Genomic DNA, 21,822 nt, shown 5'->3' with positions numbered 1-21,822 from the left:
AAAACCCATTTCTTGATTTGCATACGTAACCTTTGAACCATGACCCTCAACATCATGCTCCAAAGGTTCGCCACGTGCAAGACGTTTCTTGAGTTGTTGCACTTATCTCCTCAAATCTTCCAACTCAATATCACGAAGATCGCTTTGACAAGCTACAAGATCATCACCATTTGGCCTTTGTCTTCTACAATCAGCCATTGGGAACCTAGGCTCTAATGCCAACTTGACACCAAAAAGTGCAGAACAAATCGGAGGTAACGTAAGGCACACTCAATCATCACCACTCTAGAAAATCCACCAAATAGTTGAGAGAAATAACTAAGAAGATAAATCTTCTAACAAGCTTAAAAACTCAAATATATTTTAATCTCAAAAGCAATCTCTACCCCCAATAATATGAGACCAGATCTCTTGGTCCACAAAAAAGTGGACCAGGGGATAGACTACTAGTAATTGTGGTCGAATCGTGGCTGCGATCCGATCGTAATTAGTTGTGATCTCTCCCTGGGCTCACCGTCCCCATCAAGTTATAGTTTTAGTCGGGGCAGGTGGCCGGAGGCCGCTAAAAGTAGGTAAGTGGTCAGGTTGCTGGGCCCTGAGCGGGGGGCGGCCTCCAGCCACCCGTTCCAACCCAAACTATAACCTAATGGGGACGGTGAACCCAGGAAGGGATCGCAACTAATTACAGTAAGATCACAATCACGATCCTATCGTAATTACTAGCGATCCATCCCCTGGTCCACTTTTTTGTGGACCAAGAGATGTGCTGCCCAATAATACAAAGTAGAGCCTTTATAGGCGAGACTTGGAACAATCCTCCAAGATCAATAAAAATGTATTAATTGCGATTTATATTTCCTAAGGCCTGATTAAACTAGGTTTATATTTTCTAAGCCTTGAGAATAATAGTAAGTAATGAAAAAATATATAGAGGTATTAAGGGCAACCTCTTAAAGTTCCAAGAAGATTATCAAGAATACCAAAAACATAAATTGACTATTTCCAATTCCCTAGCAATATATCATTCCCGAGCAATCGATCATGAGTAATATGTCTTTCCTAAGTAATATATCCTTCTCGAGCAACATTTCCAGCCTAACAGACTTCAATTAAAATGATCATAACTTTCAATATTAATATTATTTTTTAGCACTATTTTTTGTTTGGGAAACTGGACATCAATAGCTTTCCAATGATATTTAACTTGTTTTATAATTTATTTCCAATAAAAGCATATTAATCTCGGAAGTTATTATTAAAATTTGAGATGTCTTCTAAAAACGTTTCTATGTCACCATGTGTGATGGAATTGTTTTTGAATATATCATGGATGGTTTGTAATGTATTGTTGTTTGTGAATGTGATGGTTTTATGAATGTTAATGTATAATAAATGGTTTGTAATGTTAGGTTAAAATTTTAATGTAAACAAGATTTAAATCACAGAATTAAAGGGTTATTATTGAAATTTTACTGTAATTTAGTGACATAATTTTATTTTCATCACTAATTTAACGACTGATTTTTATTTCTATCGTTAAAGTTAGCAGACTGATTTTTATTTCTGTCTTTAAAGTTAACAACAGTAATAATTTTCCATCGCTAACGTTAGCAACGGGAAAAAACTTAGCGACAAAAATTTGTTAATTACTGATGGAAATCACTAATTACAGATTTTCTTATAGTGTTAACCTTGATTTGATATGCACACTGTTAGCTAATTAAAAACCTATCTACCATTCGGTGTCCTTACCACTTAGAATTCAAAATTAAAACACAATTTTATTGAATGTCTCTTCCATAAAATTGTGGTTTCAGTCATCTAGCTAGCATCTCTACACTTTTGGTAAACAGACACCTATTCCTCACTTCCATCTGAACATTCAATCCGTTTCGATTGCAACGGGACATACATGCATCACATATACTATCCTGGTAAAAGATGATTCGTTCATCCCAATGCTCCGTCAATTCGTCCCTACATTAACACGGATGAGGTAAATCACATATGGTTATTAGCCGTTAGTGCAAGTGACCAAGGCATGAGGAAGGACGTGCTTGGATACGTCGAATTTCAACAAAGATCTCATATAATAACACTTCATATTTCAACCACCCTACTGCTCCAAAAGGACAAGACGGATTGAAGCACGGGAGTGCCGACTTTTCATAATTTCCTCACAAGACCGTGAACTCACGGGAGAGCCATCCGGCGGAAATCATTATTCAACGTTTCGCACACTTCGACCAATCTTTCGAGCTCAACTCGTCCAGCAACATCTGCTCATCCCGAAACACAACAGAACAGATCCCCCGAAATCGTACGGAAAGAAATTTAAATTTCAACATTGAAATTTCACACAGCCCCCAGGAGGTACCTCCATCTTCGAGGTCCTCGGAAGGGACTGCTCCGTGGAGCTCTGTCTGCCAACCGCATGTCGTAGCTCATATTTCCTGCTTGGTTAAATTCTCAGACCCAGCATGTCCAATTTTCGCGCCACAATCCAAGTCTACTTCCTACTCGACTTGTGTCGAGACAGCCCTGTACGTTGTCACAATTCTTATCGCTACTTGGCATACCTTGCGCACCTGCTCAATAGGTTAGATCAATCCTTATGCCCAACTTTACAATCAAGTTTAGGGGACTATCACTTTGCATATTCATCCACCTATCATTCTTACATCAATCTAAGGTTTATGCCGCCGACGACAACAAGCTCTCCCCATGATTGGTAGGCTAATGTTCATTATCTGTTAGCTTTTGGAATCCATAAAGTCTAGAATGGATGTGCTTGGAAGAAGATTTTTAGCTTCGGATGCGTATCCAACCCTCTCTGGATCAATATCTAGTCGGTCGTACCACAGCCATTGCATAGAATCCTAGTGGAGAATCCAACACCAATGTTTACCGACACTGAATAACGAGTGACGACATGTTGCTTCTTATCAAATAAAGTAACTAAGAACAAACTGTCTTTTCACTTAACTGTCATCTCAAGTATCATGCTTGATCAGATATCGACAGCAATACTATAAGACACCTCAGACAAATTTAAAAAAAAAATTGAAAGAATAAGAAAGTTAAATGAAGTTAAAGTTGTCGACACAGTCTAATCACGAATGTTAACACTTGTTGTAACTGTGTTGTATACACTTGGAAATGCATTCCAACAAAGAGGTTCTCCCTACTTAAATTAGCCTAAATTAGATAATCAAAATAAATATATAAGAATGCCGCAACACGCGTATGTTACACGAGAATTTGACGAAGCGCTTGCCTATGATGGCCACCGATCCTCAGATTTTTCCAAGGAAGAGCTTTCAAAATGAAGAGCTGTACAATGCACTGAATTTGCTACATGAAATAGCTGAGTGGCTTTTTCTTCCTCGAACCACCTTCACCGTACAGTTCGTTCCACTGGAGTAGCTCGCTCATATTTGAGGATTCAGATGAAACACTAGCACAAACCTACGATCCACAATCATAGGAGGAACATCCATACATTAGTTTCGTAAATCAGCGAAAAGTTAATGATAAGATCATGTCATACCACAGGAAAACAAAGTTAGCTATAGCTTTTAGAGAATGATTAAACCGGTTAAAGATCAAGTGACCACGGTTTAACAAAATTGATAGTTCGCAGAACATATCGAAAAAATTACCTGTTCATGTGCGTGTCTAAAGTCGTCCATTCTTAGAGCACGAACATCATCACTACTGTGCAAGACAGGTAAGGGTCTACCCTCAGCTAATGCAACATCTTTCTCCTGCAGAATTGCATGCTTTTGAGCAGAATTAATACAGCATGCATCAAAAGAATTTGCGGTGAGAAAGAAACTGAAAAAAGGAGGTGGTATGACCACATAATTTCAGGAGGAAAAGGATGAAGTGGCAATCAACAGCCGAAGGAATCCTTATAATATAGTAGGCAAGAGATAGTTGATTATCTAGTGGTGAACTGAAATCCAAGTCGCTCTAAGGAATATATTTCTGAATTACATACACCAAACCAAATGTTTTAAAGTTTATGGAAAAAAACATAATCAAACACCTTGTCAAACAGAATTTTGTATCATCATACGAAGTTCTGCATTTTGGGTGAATGAAAAACAAATTCAAGATCTAATCTACACCAAAATGTGGAACGTATGTAAGATTACAAGAAACCACTTTCTGCTGAAAGTTTGCATTTTATCTTTAATGCAAAATCAAATTTGTGAAGCCTTCAAACGACAAATTAGTTTAAGAAGAACAGAGGCATTATTCGGGCAATCAAGCATGGAGATTCAAGGTGCAAAAGCACAGGACAAAAGTAATGTCAAGATCAAGAAAAACTGGTTGCAATTGAGGTGAATAAAAAGTCTAGAGCAAAAAAAGCAAAAATAGTTTGAAACCAAGTACTTGTCAGTTTTAACGCACCTTTCTTTCCTTTTCAAGAATTTCTCTAATGGGGCGATGTGCTGCAGCGACACAAAGATTCTGAGATAAACAAGTTCTACAAAGTTAGTACTTCTATCCATAAAATAAAGAAAAAGAAAAATCAAAATTCCAACAACCACCGCAGTAGACACTAGCAAAAACAGACCTTAAGATCACTTCCTGAATACCCATCAGTCATACTTGCAAGAACTTCCATATTGGTATCTGGAGCTAAATCTTCTCTTGCCAATATTACCTTGAGTATTTTTTCTCTGTTGTGACAATCTGGAAGGTTTACCATTAATCTGTGGACAGAGTAAAGATATGAGATGAAAAAGCCTATTCATTACATAGCAGAAAAGTGTGTTAATTTTACCTTCGTGGGAGCCGCCTTATGACAGCCTCATCAAGGTCAAATGGCCTATTAGTTGCAGCTAACACCAAAACACGTTCCTTATCTTTAGTGCGTAAACCATCCCAATTGACCATAAACTCATTTTTCATCTTCCGCATGGCTTCATGTTCTCCAGGATTTTCACGCCTCCCAAGCATGCTATCAACCTAAAAGCAGTAAGAATGAGAAATTTTTAGTTAGAGGAAGAGCAGAAAGAAGATCAACAATTTTTGTTCCATGGAGAATGATTTCAGCAGCTAAGAGTAGCATAACAAGTGAAGAAACAAAAGCAAACTTGACTAACCTCGTCCACAAAAACAACACTAGGAGCAATTTTACTTGCTAGGGAAAAGACTGCTTTTACATATTTCTCCCCTTCACCAAACCACTGTTTCAAAGAAAGATTTAGAAATGGCCAGAACATTAAAAAAATTGTAAAGTTTAGAACATTATGGTTTTAAAGTCAACCTTTGAGCTTATGCTTGACATCGATACATTGATGAAGTTGGCACCAGCTTCAGTTGCAACAGCTTTAGCAAGCATTGTTTTCCCAGTCCCAGGAGGACCAAAGAGCAGTATCCCCTTACATGGCTATGACAAATATTCCTATCAGTAAGACAAAACTAACAAATATATATGTGAACACAAATTACAAAGTTGGCATGGAAAATTATCAAATACAAGAATACAAAGGTTAATGTATTTAAATCGTGCTAACAAGATAATTATCTAAACTGGCACGACCTTTATTGAGAATATAAAAGTATAAATGGGAATTTTAAGCTTTTTGGATTCATGAAAATTGAAAGGGTTCCAGACTTGGGATCTTGCTAGCCTAAGAAGATACTGCCAGTTAAATTTAGTTTGTTCGCATGTATAATTTAGGCCATTGCAGCTAGTAGTCACCCACCAAGATCTGAAGGGGAATGTTAGCATATAAGGTACTCTATTGAGCTCCCCGATAACATAACAGCTTGAGTTTTGAAGCTGGGAAAAGTGTTGACTTATCAAATCATGGTATCTTCATCTTTTTCATAGAAATCCATGATTGTTTATATAGGTTTGTTGATTTCCGATTCATCATCAGTCTCTATCACATAACAATTGAGTAAAAGAAGGATGACATAAATGAAAAAGAACAACTATGGATTATAGAAGAAAACATAAAGTGATATGGACTATAAGAATTCTTAATTTGCTAAAAGTTAATAATAATAATAATAATAATAATAAATAAAATAAATAAAATAACACCTTTGTCAATTGCCCTCTGCAGAACAATTCTGGTCTTTGCAATGGAAGCATCACCAACTCCTTCAATGTGTCCTTCACATTCTCTAAAGCTCCAATATCATCAAATGTTACACCAATATCATTTGGAGGAATGACATCAGCAAGAAGTCGTTTTTCAAATTCATTTTCCGTAACCACATCCTGAAATAGAAGAGAGAACTCAGGAAAGACAACTCAAAATATTGGCCATCATATGGGAGAAAGATTTGAGCGTTAAATGCCATCAAAAATAACACCTCATCAAATATTTCATCAGTGTAGATTAACAAAGTGAAGGAATAAAGGCATTTAGCTTGATAAATTGCATCAGCAAGAAGAGACATGCAAATGATATCTTTGAAAAAAAAAAGCATAAAGAGAGCTAGTCATCTCACTTTAAGTGATTTCTTTGTACCCTTGGAATCACTTTGAAGGTTTTGCAACACAGACAGACCATATTGGACGCTGAAGGTTCATAACACCAATAACAGTCAGGCAAATAATTCTTGGAATCTAATGCAATGTGAAAACAATAAAGACAACCTTTCACTTGAAAGAACCAGCTTAGTTTTCTTTGGAGATGCTTCAAACGTGTTGTTATTCAGGTGGTGGCTAAGGGCAAAACCAATTATTCTATCAACACCTGAAAAGATATCAGATTGAAGATACTCTGAAGGAACTAAAAACTGGTGAAAGAATTTCGAATATAAAAAAGACACTCACTTTCACTTGAAAGTGTTTGATCCTTTATGCAGATCTGGTCAAGCTCATTGCATTCAAATCCAATGCGATTCAAAAACTAGAAATTTGTAGAAAATGTCAAAGTAGAAGGTGCAACAAAAAATACAACATAGAGTCAACAACAGATAATAATTATATGAATTCAGTATGAAACCCAAGCAATGTATAATATGCAAAATACTGTATTAAACCCGAGCAATGTATAAACAAACCATAGCAAGAACCTTTCTATTTGTTTAACCCATTTTATCTTTCAGAGGGAGGGTACAACCATTTAGCTATAAATATAACTCAGACAAACATCCAGATCATTTTGTGTTCTTCATAGAAAAATTTCCCAGATCTTCCAGCAATTTACTTCATGGCAATAATCCAACTATCCAAAATCATCAAATATCACAAAGATGAACCATATCCTGCAATGCACACATTTTCATTCTCTTCAATCTTCTTTCTTAACCTTGATTATATTTCAAACCCACCACCACTTCCATGTATGTATCTAAGCTAATTGTAATCTTCTTTAATTAGTTTCTCCATCTTTCCTTCATACCTTCATATCATTCTGAGGAACCTTTTGGTCTTCAGTTTTCATGACAATCATACACAATATGATAGGCTAAATATCAACAGGCATTAAACACATTGGTTGACAAAAGTTCAAAAGTACAACAAAATGAGCATGAAGCTAATATTAGATGGCCTAGGTGTTCGAGAGTTAAATGCTTGACAGCAATAATAATTGTAATATCTAAATGGAAAAACAGCTTCACTTTTTGACAAAGTATAACGATACTTGTGAAATCGAGTAGCTTCATGTATACAGGCAAATACTAGTTTATTGACTTAATTTCCACAGTGTCAAGACAACTTATTGAATTTTTCAATAAGTTGTCTTGACACTGGGAATTTCAATAAGTTGTCAAGACAACTTATAAAAATGTAAAATTAACTGCTGACAAACAGGTCAGATTTTTTATTTTAATTCAGAAACGTCATCTGCAAATGCCAATTTGAGAAATTTTAACATAACAGTCGGCATACTTAAAACACTAAAACTGGTGGGAATTGTAAATTCTAGGAGATGAAATTAGTATTGATAAAATCATTAAGTATAGCCAATTGAAATCTCCATAATAGAGAGATAGATAGATATTATGACTTCCCACAAGGATTTATGAAAACATCTACACATCCTAAACAATAGAACTTCATCCACAATGAACTTTCATTAAGGTCACTGGACAAGAAATTAAATTGGATCTGGATTTTCTCAGCAAGACTAGTTCAACCTCAAAACTGCTCGAGGGATAAGGAAAGCACATATTCCTATCCAAATAGCAGCAATGCAGGGAAGGGAAAGCATGAAGGATGACAGCAAGCAGAATGGAGTCAGAAATGGAGGACCTACATAAGGTCTATCAAATTATAGATCACCTCTGAAGAGTTGATGCTTTGGTACAACTCTTCAGCAGAATCTTAAGTTCCTAATGCTTTTAAGGTATACAGAGGAGACAAATTGTTCTGCAATCTGCATAGATGTTGGATGCAAACAACTTCAGGATTACAATGACACAATAACAATTAGCAATGACAAGTTGGCCACACATCCCAGGTATTTGGGGATGGCTACGCATCGTATTCTTACATGATGATGTAGAAAGTCATATCTAACATCCATGAAAATTCCTTTAAAATATAGCTGTATAATACAAACTTTGAAAAAACAAAAATTAGAGGAAAATAGGGCATATAAATTGTTTGTTAAAAAGTTATAGGATCTTGCCCAAAATAATTAACTTACAGAACGGATGCTCTGAATGTTGGACTTGGCCTTAAGAGTTTCAACATCATTGTCCAATATCTTCTTCCATTCAAGAACTTTACCTTCATCCTGACAATTTTAAACATAAATGATTTTATGCCCAAAGTGGAAGAAAATTTTCTTTAGAATTAGCGCAGCAAATCTTTAAACCAATATACCTGCGGTGGCTGGATGATGATCCTATTAGGAAAAAGTTTTGTGAGTTGCTTTACTGTTTTTGAATTTTCTTTGCTTCTCTCATGCAGCCTACTGAAGCAATCCTGGCATTTCACCAAGTTAAAAGTTAGAAAACAAGAAAATGTGTATGTGACTAAATGAGAAAAACCTCAGAGGGAAAAGTTCTCAAAATATGCAGAAAGCAGACTACTAACATCAGTATATTATGTGTATGTGGCAAGATATAATATAAATATGTATATTATTAATATATAATAAATATATAATAGAAAGAGGAGACTAAGAAAAAGGGGGAAGCTCCCGCCATGCATGACCAAGGAAGGATCCATTGTACGCAGTCTTTTTTGCAAAAAGTTATTTCCAGATTCAAACCCGTGACCTTTAGGTCACAAAGCAACAACTTTACCGTTGCGCCAAGGCTCCCCTTCAATAGAAAGAGGAGACTATTTTATTAAAATAAATTAACACTTCCAAGTAGAGCAAATGTGAGATTATCAAAATTTTGGTGTTAATAAGATGCTCATGGGTTGCATGAATGAGATTCCCATGAACATATGAAACCTTTGGCAATCCTACAAAATGCCATGAACTACGTACATATAATGCCCAGTAACATGTACAAAATTTTTGTTGAAGGAAAATCATACCGGCAAGGCAAAATCAAATAGTGTAGTCTGGTTGCCTCCAAATTTTGTGAAAAGAAGACCACCAGGATGTGACTGCCACGTATACAGAGTTAACATTGTCTTTTATTCAGGTGATGCAGTTAAATAATCACACAAGTAACCACAAAAACCTACCTTCTCTTTGCGGCTATCCACCTGGGTATTGGAGCAAACAATAAGAACACCTGGCGACAAAGAGTCCATCCTAACCTTCATAGTAACATATGAATCTACACCGCCAGCAACGGATTTATCAATGTCTTTCAAGAAGACTATTAAAGGACCACGCTGACATTCTTCAGATATAACCTGTATATAAAAAAAAAAATCAGTACAAGGAATAGACAAGAAACTACCACTCCAGAAATTAGGAGCCACCTCAAATAATTCATTTATGGCTGATCTTCCTGAATCCTCCCGTGAAGAAATATCTAGCCGGAGTGCATCCGCTGAATCAGAGAAAAAAGTAGAAGATACCAGGAGTTTCATTAATATTTTTTTGGTAAAATCTACATAAAATCAACTATGCAACAAAATTTAGCTGGATGCAGGACATATACCAACACAGAAGAAACCATGGTGTTCTTCACAAAGGCCCCCAAGGTCATTGCCTTCAGGAATATGCTTATCAAATCTAACTCCAACCTTGGCAGATAAATTTTCTTCAAAAACAAGTAATACTTTTCCACGATAACCATAATTCGGGCCTCTGCATGTAATCAAAATGGGAGAGAATAATAAAAGGAGCTTAGCTCTTAAATTATCATTGCCAAGATATAAATGTGAAGCCAACCAGATTTGTTAATTAGCACATCCAGATGAACACACAAACTAAAGTAAAAATTTTAATAGTATCTTGGATGGAAATCATTTCTATAATTAGGCTGATTGAGTTGATGATAGATGCCTGAGTTTATCATCCTGAACAAATGAGCAATATACAGCATTCTGTCCTGAATCCAACAATTAAGATGCATCAGCTCACTCATCTCAGTTTGATAAAAGAAATGTGTGAAGCAACATTGCATTACATGTTCTTTAAATTGTTTATTCGATGCCAAAATATAAACACTCGAGGGGAAAAAAGCAGCAATCCCTTCAGCAGAAGGCATAGGACCAAGAAACATACTTATCCCAAAAGGAAATTTAAGATAACAATAAACAAGGTAAAAACAACCTAAGCAGAAGCACAATAGAGAATATATTTTAACCAAAAATCCATTAGAGCATGAAAAACATAAACCTTGGACCCTGAGGAACTTCTGATGATTGTGATGGACCTACATACTTCACTCTGTCACCTAGATGATTAAAACATTCATTATTATGGGCAATGGAATGAAATGGTTGTCTCAAAACTTGAAATGCTGTGACCATAAATTTAAAATTTTAAGAAAAAATTACCTTTCTTGTAAGGGTAGAATTTCAAAGAGGAAGCAAGAGCATCTTGCTTAGATAGAGATCCGTGATCAAATGCAGATGCCTCCATAATATCAGCCTCAACACTAGAAACTGGTCTCTTGTGTTGCAAACAAGCAGATAATCCAGCATGTTGTTTATCAAGAAGACTTGCCTTATCAAGTTTCATAGCTTCCTTAAAGGACTCAGCATTTGAAGATGATCCCTGAAATAAATTGCCAGAAACATCAAGTATTCCATTAGAAACTCTAGTTGAATTATCCTTTTAATGCTAGACTCTAAACAGAGCCTGGTTAGGTAAGAATAAGTGAACATTCACATAAACAATGAAAGTACAAGACCCTAAGAGCAGGACGGAATCACAAATAGAAAATCAATGGGAGATGCTTACTCCGAATAATGTGAGACAATCTACAATGAGCACTCTAGCACCAAACTCCTTAGCAAGAGCCTTTACCAGAGTTTCCTGATAGATTTCAGATCCTATCCATGGATTGGCAGAACATGCTTGTGTTAGTTGGACATCCAAAACATGTGGTATAAACACTAAACATCAGAAGAAAAAAATGCGAACCTAGTGGACCAGACAATAGAATACGTTGGCTCAACGATGATATTTCATTTGTATACTTCAAGAACCCCTTATGTTTTAGGTGAACAGATGCACAAGCAAGAAGAGGCCGCTTTGTAGTCTCACTATTAATGGTAACAAAATGAATGATTTGTCCAACAATTTCATAAATACAAGTCGCAAAAAAAAAAAAAATCACAAAGCATCTTTAATCCCTGTGAAATAGTTGATGATAAAGAATGAAGCCCAACAAAGTGCTATACCACACTTTAAAATAAAATCTAACAAGAAAGGATGAATGAGTTTAGGTTAAAAGAATGATCACAACTTCCACAGAACTTTAAGAAAGCAAGAATTTGAACCCATTGTAAAGTCACATAAGTAACAATTCTTTCTATTCCCTATTAAATGTATATATGAATAAGTTATTGTAGTACTTGCAAGTTGCCAGTACAACCGCCTCATCCATCAAAAGAACAGACAACCAATGTAACTCAGTTAGCCCCATGAGGTCCAGACCAATCTAATAGGCTTCATTGAGATCCTCTCTGGGTTGCTATCAATCTTCAACTAATCCGCTTACTAGAGAGATTTATGATTCATCTCATCCAAATTAGAGGTGCCAATTTGTGTCTTATCGTATTAATCGAGTCATAAATAAGTCATGCAATTGGATCCTATAAGAAAATATTAAGATAATGTTTTTTTTTAAAATAATTTTATAAAGTGTAAAATTAAAAGGTCAAGTTATATAATATAAAATTGATTAATGCTTTCTAAAATAAATTATTTTAATAAATGGGTCAATTCATGTCGACCCACTTATATATTAAGGTTATCTTGTGTCACTTTCAAATTTTATCTTTGTTAATGTGTTTTGAGTCAAGTTTTCAGGTAATGTCTAAAATTGTCAGCTCTAATTCAAATCTACAAGAAAGAAGAGATTTGATCTACAGAGTACAACATTGTACTCTGCACTAACATTAGTTCCAAATTCAATAGAAAATTGACTCACATCGTGATGCGGGAACAAAAGAGATATTTTAATCTTTTTATTATTTTTGTCAAGTTAGAATTTTAGGGATAATTTCATCTTTCATAGGGTTAGGGTTTGAGGCTATTTAAACTATTTGTTTAGTTACTTTGATGGGTTTTTTTATCAATAAGAATTTGCGGCCATGCCATTTCTTTTCAAACGTCGAGTTTGGTTGCCTATCTCCTGACATTCTACAAAATCAAAAGGGTTTATAAGATCACTTAATTCACTTTCGGTATTCGTGCGCGAATCAATGAAATTGATAGGAATCAACAAAATTGATAGTTATCCGTTGCATCACATCGTCACAGTATAATTCAACTCCTTTGAAAATTACTCTGTTTAATTTGTTGGTTAACTTAATATCATGCCTTGGTTCGGACACATCATGAGAGTAAATATTACCACTGATGTGAGAAAATGGAGGATTGGCCTAAATCCATAAGGTCTAGTAGTGTGTTTCAGGTGAACAACGAGGGTGACAAGAATATTCACTATGTAACTTGATCAAATAAGGAGCAAACAAAAAAGAAGTGCAATGAATAAAATGCATGTTCCTGTAAGAGATAGATAAGAACTGTTTTCCATTAGATGCATATGAAGTTTTCCATTATTTTGGTAGGAGATAAAATCTTGACACAAGCAACAAATTATAATGCACTAGCATGTCATTTCACAAAATAGCACAATCAAATAGTACCTGAGGTAGTAGGGAAAATTATCAAAGGAAACATCAAGGTCATTAGGTTCGATAATTGCTTGTTTTAAACAATCCTTCAATGCCTGGGATCTATTCGATGATGAACTCACAGGAAACTCAAAGTCCTTTTGATCCTGAAAGAGCTTGCAGGCATTTGAACTTGTATCCAAATCAGTTAAAGGTTCTGCGAGTATACAGAAGTAAAATAATACAGATTATAAAATATATACGCACCTTAAATATCTTCCCAAATTGAAGGAAAGTAAATTACATCTTATCATATTAAAAGAAAATTAGTTATATAATAAATATCCAGAACTAAATCTCTCATATAACTATTAAATTTAATGCTCCTCAAACTAGAGAATAGGTATTAATCCATAACCATCTTGTGATGCCCATAAAGAGTGAAGCACGTAGAAAAAAAAATATATGTTTGCCGAAGATAAAGAAATTGTGATATTAGATGAGTGGTTGAGAAATTTTGAAAATAAACTTCTAGAATCTAGACTAAGTTGGTAACAATCTACAAATGAGAATTCAACTAAGTTGACCTGATATTTCAATAAAGTTGATAAGATCTTCAACCTCACCCACAAACTAAAAATGCAGAGAAAATTAAACAAATTAAGACTTGAGATTCTACTAGTGTGACAAGTAGTTCATATAAAGATAAGAGATTTGAGTAATGTTCATATTACTCTATGAGACAAAAAATTTCAGGGAGGAGACCAAGTAAAACGAGAGAATCGCAAATTAACCTTTTGAGATTGCAAGCAATAGATGCTGATAAAAGTGTTTCACACAAAAGTGTGTTTAGCCCAAAATTAATAATAAAAACAGAGACACGTGCAAACAAGACTGAGTTTTCGATCTTATCTTACTCCTAGAGAAGGAGAGTAAAAGTCTAAAACCAAATCTAAGAGAATAAAGATCATTGAAAGAAACAGAAAATATCTCATTTGTGTTTAAATCATGTACAATTTTAAAGGATGATGAGAGAGGAGAATTAACAATACAAATGGAATTATGAGGTACATCAACTTGGTAATAATAAAAGGAGAAGATTTAAGATGAAGATGAAAAATAAGTAATGATTCAAACCTCTCTTTTTTCCTGCCTACTGCCACAAATTTTTTTAGTTACAATTTGTTCCCTTCTTCAGATTTTGTCCCTACTTTGTTACATGTTCCCTTTTAAGTATTAACATCAGTTCCTTATTTTTTCAGTAAAGGGTAATGCCAATGAACCAGGCAAGCAATTAAATGTAATGCACCAACACACACACTCAAGTGAAATCTGTACAAAACGCAGTGCCTTGGCTACCGTTTCTTATCATTGTGGTTTCCAATAATCTACCATTTTTTAATAAATGGTATCCCTTTCATTTTTTTTGAATTAGGGCCCAAGTTGGATGTGCGTCTATAAGGAGGTGCCGAGGAAGAAGCCACAATCACTCATCCTGGACCTGCTCCTGCAAACTTGTGATGGTGGAAGGTGTTTGCAAGGTGTCAACCAAAGGAAAGGTCTTTGGAAAAGGTAAGAACAGCATCTCGTTTTGGGCAGTAATAAAGAACCTTTAAAAATTAGAATAAATATTATAAAAATAATAATTTATTAAATATTATTTAAAATGTTTATAATAAGTAATTTAATATTTTATTTTTTATTGAAGGTCAAGCATCGTTCAAGGGTCATGCCCAAGTCAGCTCGAGCCTACAAGACGTAAAGCCCATGCTTAGCATGGATTCAGACCTAAGGTTAGACCCAACACAGCCCATCCCATATTCGTTTGGGTTGGTATTCACCATGGACCAAAATATGTCATGCTAAGTCAGCCATGGAATGACACCTCTACAAGTTGTGAGAAGAACGATGATTCCAAGAGGCACTCAAAAGGAGACGATAAGCAAGGGAAAGTGGCTAGGATGAGGTCCCCAGATCCACTTGTGGCATTAAAGCTGGTGAGAATGACAACTTCACATTCAAAGGAAGCAATGAAGAACATTATACATATTGTGTCACTGCATGGCATTGTCAAGTTATTGTGGATGCAAGGAGACAAACAAGGAGGACTATAACAAATTTGAAATATGGTGAATATGTGACATAAGAGTGGAGGAAGAAACACAGCCATATTGGACATTTCAAAACTTATCATTGATATTGGATGGATAGGATTGAAATTTATGAGAAAAAAATTAAATAAATTGGGAAAAATCAAAAAAATGTGTGTGTGTGTGTGTGTGTGTGTGTGACAAACTAATATAATTAATCTCATCAAGACAGACACCCATTACAATACATTTAACCTATTATGATTGGAGTATACATAAAACAATCAAATAGCTAATACAAAAGTAACTAACCTTACCTAAGATAATTATTATCTTCCTTATTAATTATTAACTTCTTGGTTTACCACATCACAAAACCATCCCCATGATCCAGAAGGAAACCTTCCTCCTCTTAGGATGAGAATGAAATACCCATCTTTCTCCAAACTCAAACAATGGATCCCTTCTTCCTCCACATCACTTCCTCTTCCCTGATCTCCTCTTCCTTCCCTTGCTGCTCCCTCTTTTACTGAAGACAGTTTTCCTATACAGCCCAGCATGCTGGCTTGCAGTCCAGCAACTCCAGTAAGGAGCAACGCAAATGAATCTCCTAGTAAGGGACGTGTCAATTGCAAGAGATAGCAAAGCCTCATCTTAATCCCAGATCTTCTCCTCCTCATAGATTTGAAACAAAATAAGAGAGAAATTGGCCAATTTTGATGGTCAATTTTCTCCAAATCTCACCCTATTATCTGATTTGCAACAAAAGATTCACAAATTTTAACCATATTTTTCTTTTCCAATAACCCCCAAACACATGTCTCAGATTTTGGCCAAAATAGAATTAGCTCTTGTCAATCTCGATCTAACTCAGTGAGAAGTTTCACATAGATATACATAGAACTCTAAAATAGTAACAATGACCAACAAGTAACTATATATTCCGTGGGACTAAAATTTATTTATTTAACTACTAACCCTTGCAAACTGCATGAATTATCTTATGCTATGCCATTTGAAACACAATTATCTGACAGCGAGATGGTCTCTCCATATAAATCAAAACCTGGGTATAAAAAACATGTCAATACTCACCAATAGTTGCAGATGGAGGATCAACAGATAGATCTTTCTTTAGGGTTGACCATGATGCTAGCATTGAAACAACAGCAGCTGTTGAATGATCTCCAGTTCTGTTCTGAAATTTAAGTCCCTTTTTGGAAGCATCCTTTATCTCTGAAGAACTGTGTAAAGTATGTATGCTTGGTGTATTTGGTTTCTCCTTAGGTAGTTGCTGAAAAATCTATTGTTATGTTAAGGTTTTTTTCCAAAAATAAAGGAGAGGAGGAAGCAGACAGAAATGGAGATCTAAATCAAGTGATTATCCCTGTATGTTAATGGAAGAAATAACAAGCACGCTTCTCCAAAGTCACCAAGTGAAATCCTCATTAAATCTGCCTTGGTTCATTTTCACAGAATATCCTCTGCATCAGATTAAATCTCAAATTTTAAAACTTTTTACTCACCAAGAGGACACTGATAAAGTTTATATTAAGATAAAAGCATATGCATTTTAAAAAATAATTAAATAAAAAACAACTTTAGGTGCAGGGAAGGATACATATATGTGTTTTTCTGGCCTACTAAAAACAACTTCATCTCCACCAATAAGAATAATGGATTTTTGCTCAACTGTTTTCCCATTTACTTGTATAACACCTTTTGCCCCAACAGTTTCAAGTAAAGTGATAGAAGCACCACCACGCTAACACAGGGAACAAAAAAATATTTCTCAATTAAGTGAAGAATTAGTCAGTTACATGGAGAAAATGACCAAGATACCTTTATTTGCTTTAATACACAAAGAGTAGTGCCCACAGTTGGATCGAGCAATTGTAGATCACAAGTTTTGCTATTACCAACAGTGAATAAATTGCTGCAAATGGAATGAGAAGGATTCTGCACATAATAGATTATAACTATCACTATACAGCCAGGAAAAGAGAACACGCACAAAATATAATAATAATAATAATAAAGCATTCATATGTTACAAACCCCAAGAAACAAAAATAAATCAAACTTTGAAATGAATGGTGTTACAACTTTCCTCAGAGGATCAAATCAGAAATGACCCATGTTTTCTATATAATATCAATTATTCAATTAAAATTTTCAAAGACAGTTTATGTCAATGCAGATTCACCCAGTTGTTTATGAGATCAAAAACAAACAGAGATGAGCAACCAAGACTAGGCATCAGTATTATACTTGCATTTAAAAGTCCACACAAGCTTATCGTAAGAACTTATGGTATATATTTAATCTTTCAATATGTCGCAGGAAGCTAGTACTGAAAACAAATTATGGATAGTCAATGCAACATGAATAATAACGATTGTCAATGCGATGACTTGAAGGATCTATTATCTTCTTACGTTGATATTCTAAAGCCTTTTTCTGATCTTCTGGTGTCTGGAGTTTTAATAGGCAACTATTCTTTTTTAAAATTCAAATCACTTTCTAACAATCCCTACTGGTTTGATTTTAATAAGTTTCAAATTGAATTTCAAATTTCAGGTTAGGATGAGCTTTGGAGTGAGGTACAAGGGATGAAAAGTATTTTATAAAGAAACTAAATATCATCATGGAGGATAAGCATCTTGAATCAAGCACATACTGTAACACTAGTCAAACTTCTATGATGAAACTCAGAATTGAAAAGCCCATCAAGAACATAGTCAAACATTAGTTTTTGTTAACTCATTATAGCTTTTTCCTAAGCCAGCTAAAAGCCTAAAATTCCAGCATTGATCCCATTGATACATTTATCGCATAAAATCGAATTAGCCATCTTTCTTATGAAGACTGCAACTTATGATTAAGTTTGGCATATCCTCTAGCTGTCAAAAAAGACTAAGCCTGAATCATGAACCAAAGCAAGAGTGCACACCAAAGACGTTCATTTTGCACAAACAGATGCAAGAATCACGATAAATGATTAACTATGCAGATAAATACAGAACAGCATTGGAATAACAAATTTGAGTTCCTGACATGTAATAAGAAACCATGATTTAGTTGGTGACAAGTTATCCAAAAGATTTGAGCTTTTAAGAAAAGGACTAGATTATTGATTTATGATTCAGTAAAAAATACTAGTTCAAATAAAGTTTATAATGACAGACCATTTTTAATCTGTGTAAAAACAGCAAATTTGCAAATAGCAAATCAGCTTCAACAATGTTTCGATTAATAAAAATTATATTGGATTCATCCTTAAAGTATGTAATCTGGACAAACTACTACAACCCAAAATCAGATCTGTGAAAAACAGGACTCAGCACTCTATACAAGAGATAGATGAGAAGTTGCTATGTAAAACCAGAGTAGGTCACTGTACCCATTGGATTATTGTATGGTAAGAAGCCTAAATATGGACCATAACAGATCCATAGAATTGGTCAAATCGGAATCATTAAGAATTTTTAAAAAAAAAAAACAATAGTTTCATTTGAGATACCAAATTGTGTTCAATAATAACAAGGATGTCCACTATGTTTATCAAATATCCCCTAGATGGCACATCCTAATTCCTAAGAACTAATGAAGTTAGACTAGCAATACATAATGTATTGTCACAATATTAATAATGACATACCATTAGCATTATTAAGTTATAAAATCAAAATGTACTTCAATAAATGTAAAAAACATATTTGTTGCAATAGAATTATTAAGTAACTATTTGATAAAAATAGATTATTATTTAATATTTCATATTATAGGATTAGTTGGAACCTAAATCACATATAAATTGAGTTTCGAAGATTTCTCTTAATGCAACAGTCGACTCTAAGAGAGAGACGTGATGTACTCAATCTAGCTAATGGTCGTTTGCAAGTACTAGCAATGTTAAATAATTGATCTTGTGATACTCTCAAGTAATGGTGAGGTTAAGAAATCTAAGTTGGAATTTGGGAGAACAAAAGAACTCTATCGCTCTCTTGGGCATGTTTGCTGGAAATCAAGCTGGGATCCATAAAAAATCACTAAGTGATTGAGTTTTTCAAATCAACCAAATTCAGAAAAATTAGAGCTGAGCATATCCATTTTTATTATCAACTTGGTAAGATTTCAACTGCTTTCATCTATTTTGTAGTAAAATCTAACTAATTTCCAATTTACCTTCTTTGTATCTTAACTTTTTCTTTCAAAATAAAATCCAATGATCTTTGTGGAAGAATCAATGTTCCAAGAAAGATTAGGTCAACCTTTGCTGATACTGATCTAGTTCAAACAATCTGTATCAATATTGGTCAATCTTAATTGCAATTGTTCTACAAATTACAAAAGAGATCATGTGCCTTATTTCATTGTGTAAGTAGTCTATGGTGAACAAAAATCACATATGTAGCCACTAGTCTATGAGTCTATGTAGTGGCATAGTGCACCATTTAAACAATGTTCCTCCTATAAAGGAACCAACTAAGCTAAGGAAAGAAAGAAAATATGAAAAACAAAATCACATAAAAAGATCATGAAATATTTTTCATTCAATCATTTCCTTTGACAAGAGGAAAGAAGACGAGAACATTTTTAGAATTTTATTTGCCAACGATTAAACTAGATTTGAAAAGAAAAGATAAATAAAGTTTTAAGTTTGAATTCAGCTTCCATTACATGAGAAAGTTTTCCAACCAAACCAAGTGGAAGCAATATAGAGAAAGACAAGATTTCACCAATCTTTTCCTTTACTCCAACTTTTCCACCAAGTGAAACAAAGGAAAATTGCAGCTAAAAAAATTGTTCTTGATTTTATTTCCTTCATAGCTTTCTTCTCTCGTAGGAAATTCACCCTTAGGCTTCAATCTTATTCTTTGAAAAGTGTGCCACCTTGGCAACACAAACACAAAATATAGAATTTCAATAATAAATGGTAAGTTAGAAAATAACATAATTAGATCTAACTCATGCTCCTATATAAGGCTGATGAGTAGTATTATTTATAATAATTCTCATGTTCCGAGATAGTTTTTTGACTTTAATGATTAGATTTTGCATAATTGTTACTAATTTCTTAGACTTAAGTATCTTTCTCAGTTAGGCAACTCAGTAAATGCTTGAGCAAAGACATGACCTGCATCATGAATGCTCTACAACCTTTAATAATATTGGCATATAGAAAAGGTATGGTAAAGAAGAGAAGTTCCTTTTTCATCCAAAGGCATGGTATTATGATTTTCATTAGAAGTTACAGATAAATGTGCACTAAAATACCACTAACAGGTATATTAAAGGAGATACATCACTCAAACACAATAAATTTGTCAGTATTTTTAATGTAATACGAATAGAAATGATGAATTGGCAACCATAACATTTTAAGTGTAAAATAAATACATTAAAGATCATGAGGCGCAATATAAGACTTCATAGCATGCAAATCCATCAGTTACGGAAGTCCAAAACTCATACAGAAACCCTCTAATGAACAGCACAAAAAAAAACTACGATGGCAAGAGCAATCAGAAAGCAAAACTATTAATCACCACGACCTGAGCGAACTGAGATACAAGCTTTCCCCATGCAACGCCCCTTGGTGCTCCTCCTTCTTCCGCATGTTTCGTCAGCAGATCCAACTGCGATGCACACTCCACATGCCCTAACAAAAATCATTCATAGATGAACAGTTCAGACCCAGCTCCTAAATAAAGGATCGATTTTTGTATAAAACAATAAAAAAAAAAAAAAAATCAGAGGAGCAAAAGCGTGTGGACAAGGCGAGTCGACATCATACCTTGAACGGGCAATTCAATAGGGTTTTCCACTTCCATGTCCACCCTCAGAGCTTCATCAGGCGAGGAAGCATCAGCAATAATCCCATCTTCACGACCCGACAACACCGGCTCCTCGTGATTCACTTGCTCCTTCTCCCTAGGCGGCAGCGCTTTCGCGTCGACCTAAAAAGATTCCAACAGAAGCCCAATCGAGAACACCCCAGCCGAAGAAGATCAGAATCCGGACACAAAGTCGAGAAGAAAGGAGATCAGCGTCGTAAGGGGGCAAAGATCGCACCTTTGAGCGCTTTGCGCTGGGGGGAGCCGCCGACGACGAGGAAGACGACGGGGATGGGTATCGCTTGGCAGCCGACGAGGATGGGCATCGCTTGGTAGCCGCCGAGGCTGAGCTCCGTCTCGTCTCGACCATTTCCGCCTCTCGCAAGCCCTCTCCCTAACAGCTCGGATCCAAAAGTTCCACTCCAGAGAGAGAAGAGCAAGCAATAAAGAGGCGGAGAAAGAGAGAAGGGGACGAAACGGAGACGCCTATTAATATAAACACCGCCATTTAATTAATCAATTCCCCGAATAATTCAATAAAAAAATTTCCCCGGCTAATTATTATAATACAACCAATGATACAAATCCGGAAAATATATTATGAATTTGAGAAAAATTATTAGTAATGTTTCATGAATTTTTATTGTGAATTAATTTGATGTTGGATTTTAATTATATGTGTCGATAAAGTTAAACCAGTTGGTGG

The 21,822-nt window shown here is 35.0% G+C and overlaps 1 protein-coding gene across 2 annotated transcripts; it reads right to left on the bottom strand.

Moving 5' to 3' along the window:
* Positions 1-3,085: 3,085 nt before the first annotated feature.
* LOC121985824 lies at positions 3,086-21,593 on the bottom strand. Of its 2 annotated transcripts, none has more exons than XM_042539493.1 (28): positions 21,355-21,593; positions 21,077-21,239; positions 20,835-20,941; positions 17,119-17,235; positions 16,898-17,041; positions 16,372-16,579; positions 13,220-13,403; positions 11,487-11,608; positions 11,304-11,395; positions 10,898-11,117; positions 10,737-10,794; positions 10,054-10,202; positions 9,872-9,942; positions 9,629-9,802; positions 9,476-9,547; positions 8,810-8,911; positions 8,631-8,720; positions 6,809-6,884; positions 6,629-6,728; positions 6,481-6,550; positions 6,068-6,247; positions 5,282-5,404; positions 5,118-5,201; positions 4,796-4,980; positions 4,586-4,724; positions 4,420-4,479; positions 3,663-3,782; positions 3,086-3,468 (listed from the first exon to the last, which is right to left on the bottom strand). In XM_042539493.1, exons 1-28 carry the CDS (start codon positions 21,484-21,486, stop codon positions 3,355-3,357), a joined length of 3,456 nt encoding a protein of 1,151 aa, XP_042395427.1. In that variant the 5' UTR covers positions 21,487-21,593; the 3' UTR covers positions 3,086-3,354. The 2 variants fall into 2 exon arrangements, with proteins under 2 accessions (XP_042395427.1, XP_042395428.1); XM_042539494.1 differs by having other exon boundaries at positions 3,663-3,767.
* Between the last annotated feature and the right edge of the window lie 229 nt (positions 21,594-21,822).

Source organism: Zingiber officinale, chromosome 5B, assembly GCF_018446385.1.
Source record: "Zingiber officinale cultivar Zhangliang chromosome 5B, Zo_v1.1, whole genome shotgun sequence".
Taxonomy (NCBI): domain Eukaryota; kingdom Viridiplantae; phylum Streptophyta; class Magnoliopsida; order Zingiberales; family Zingiberaceae; genus Zingiber; species Zingiber officinale.
Note: the sequence above shows the minus strand (reverse complement) of the source record. Positions and strands in the feature narration are given on the sequence as shown.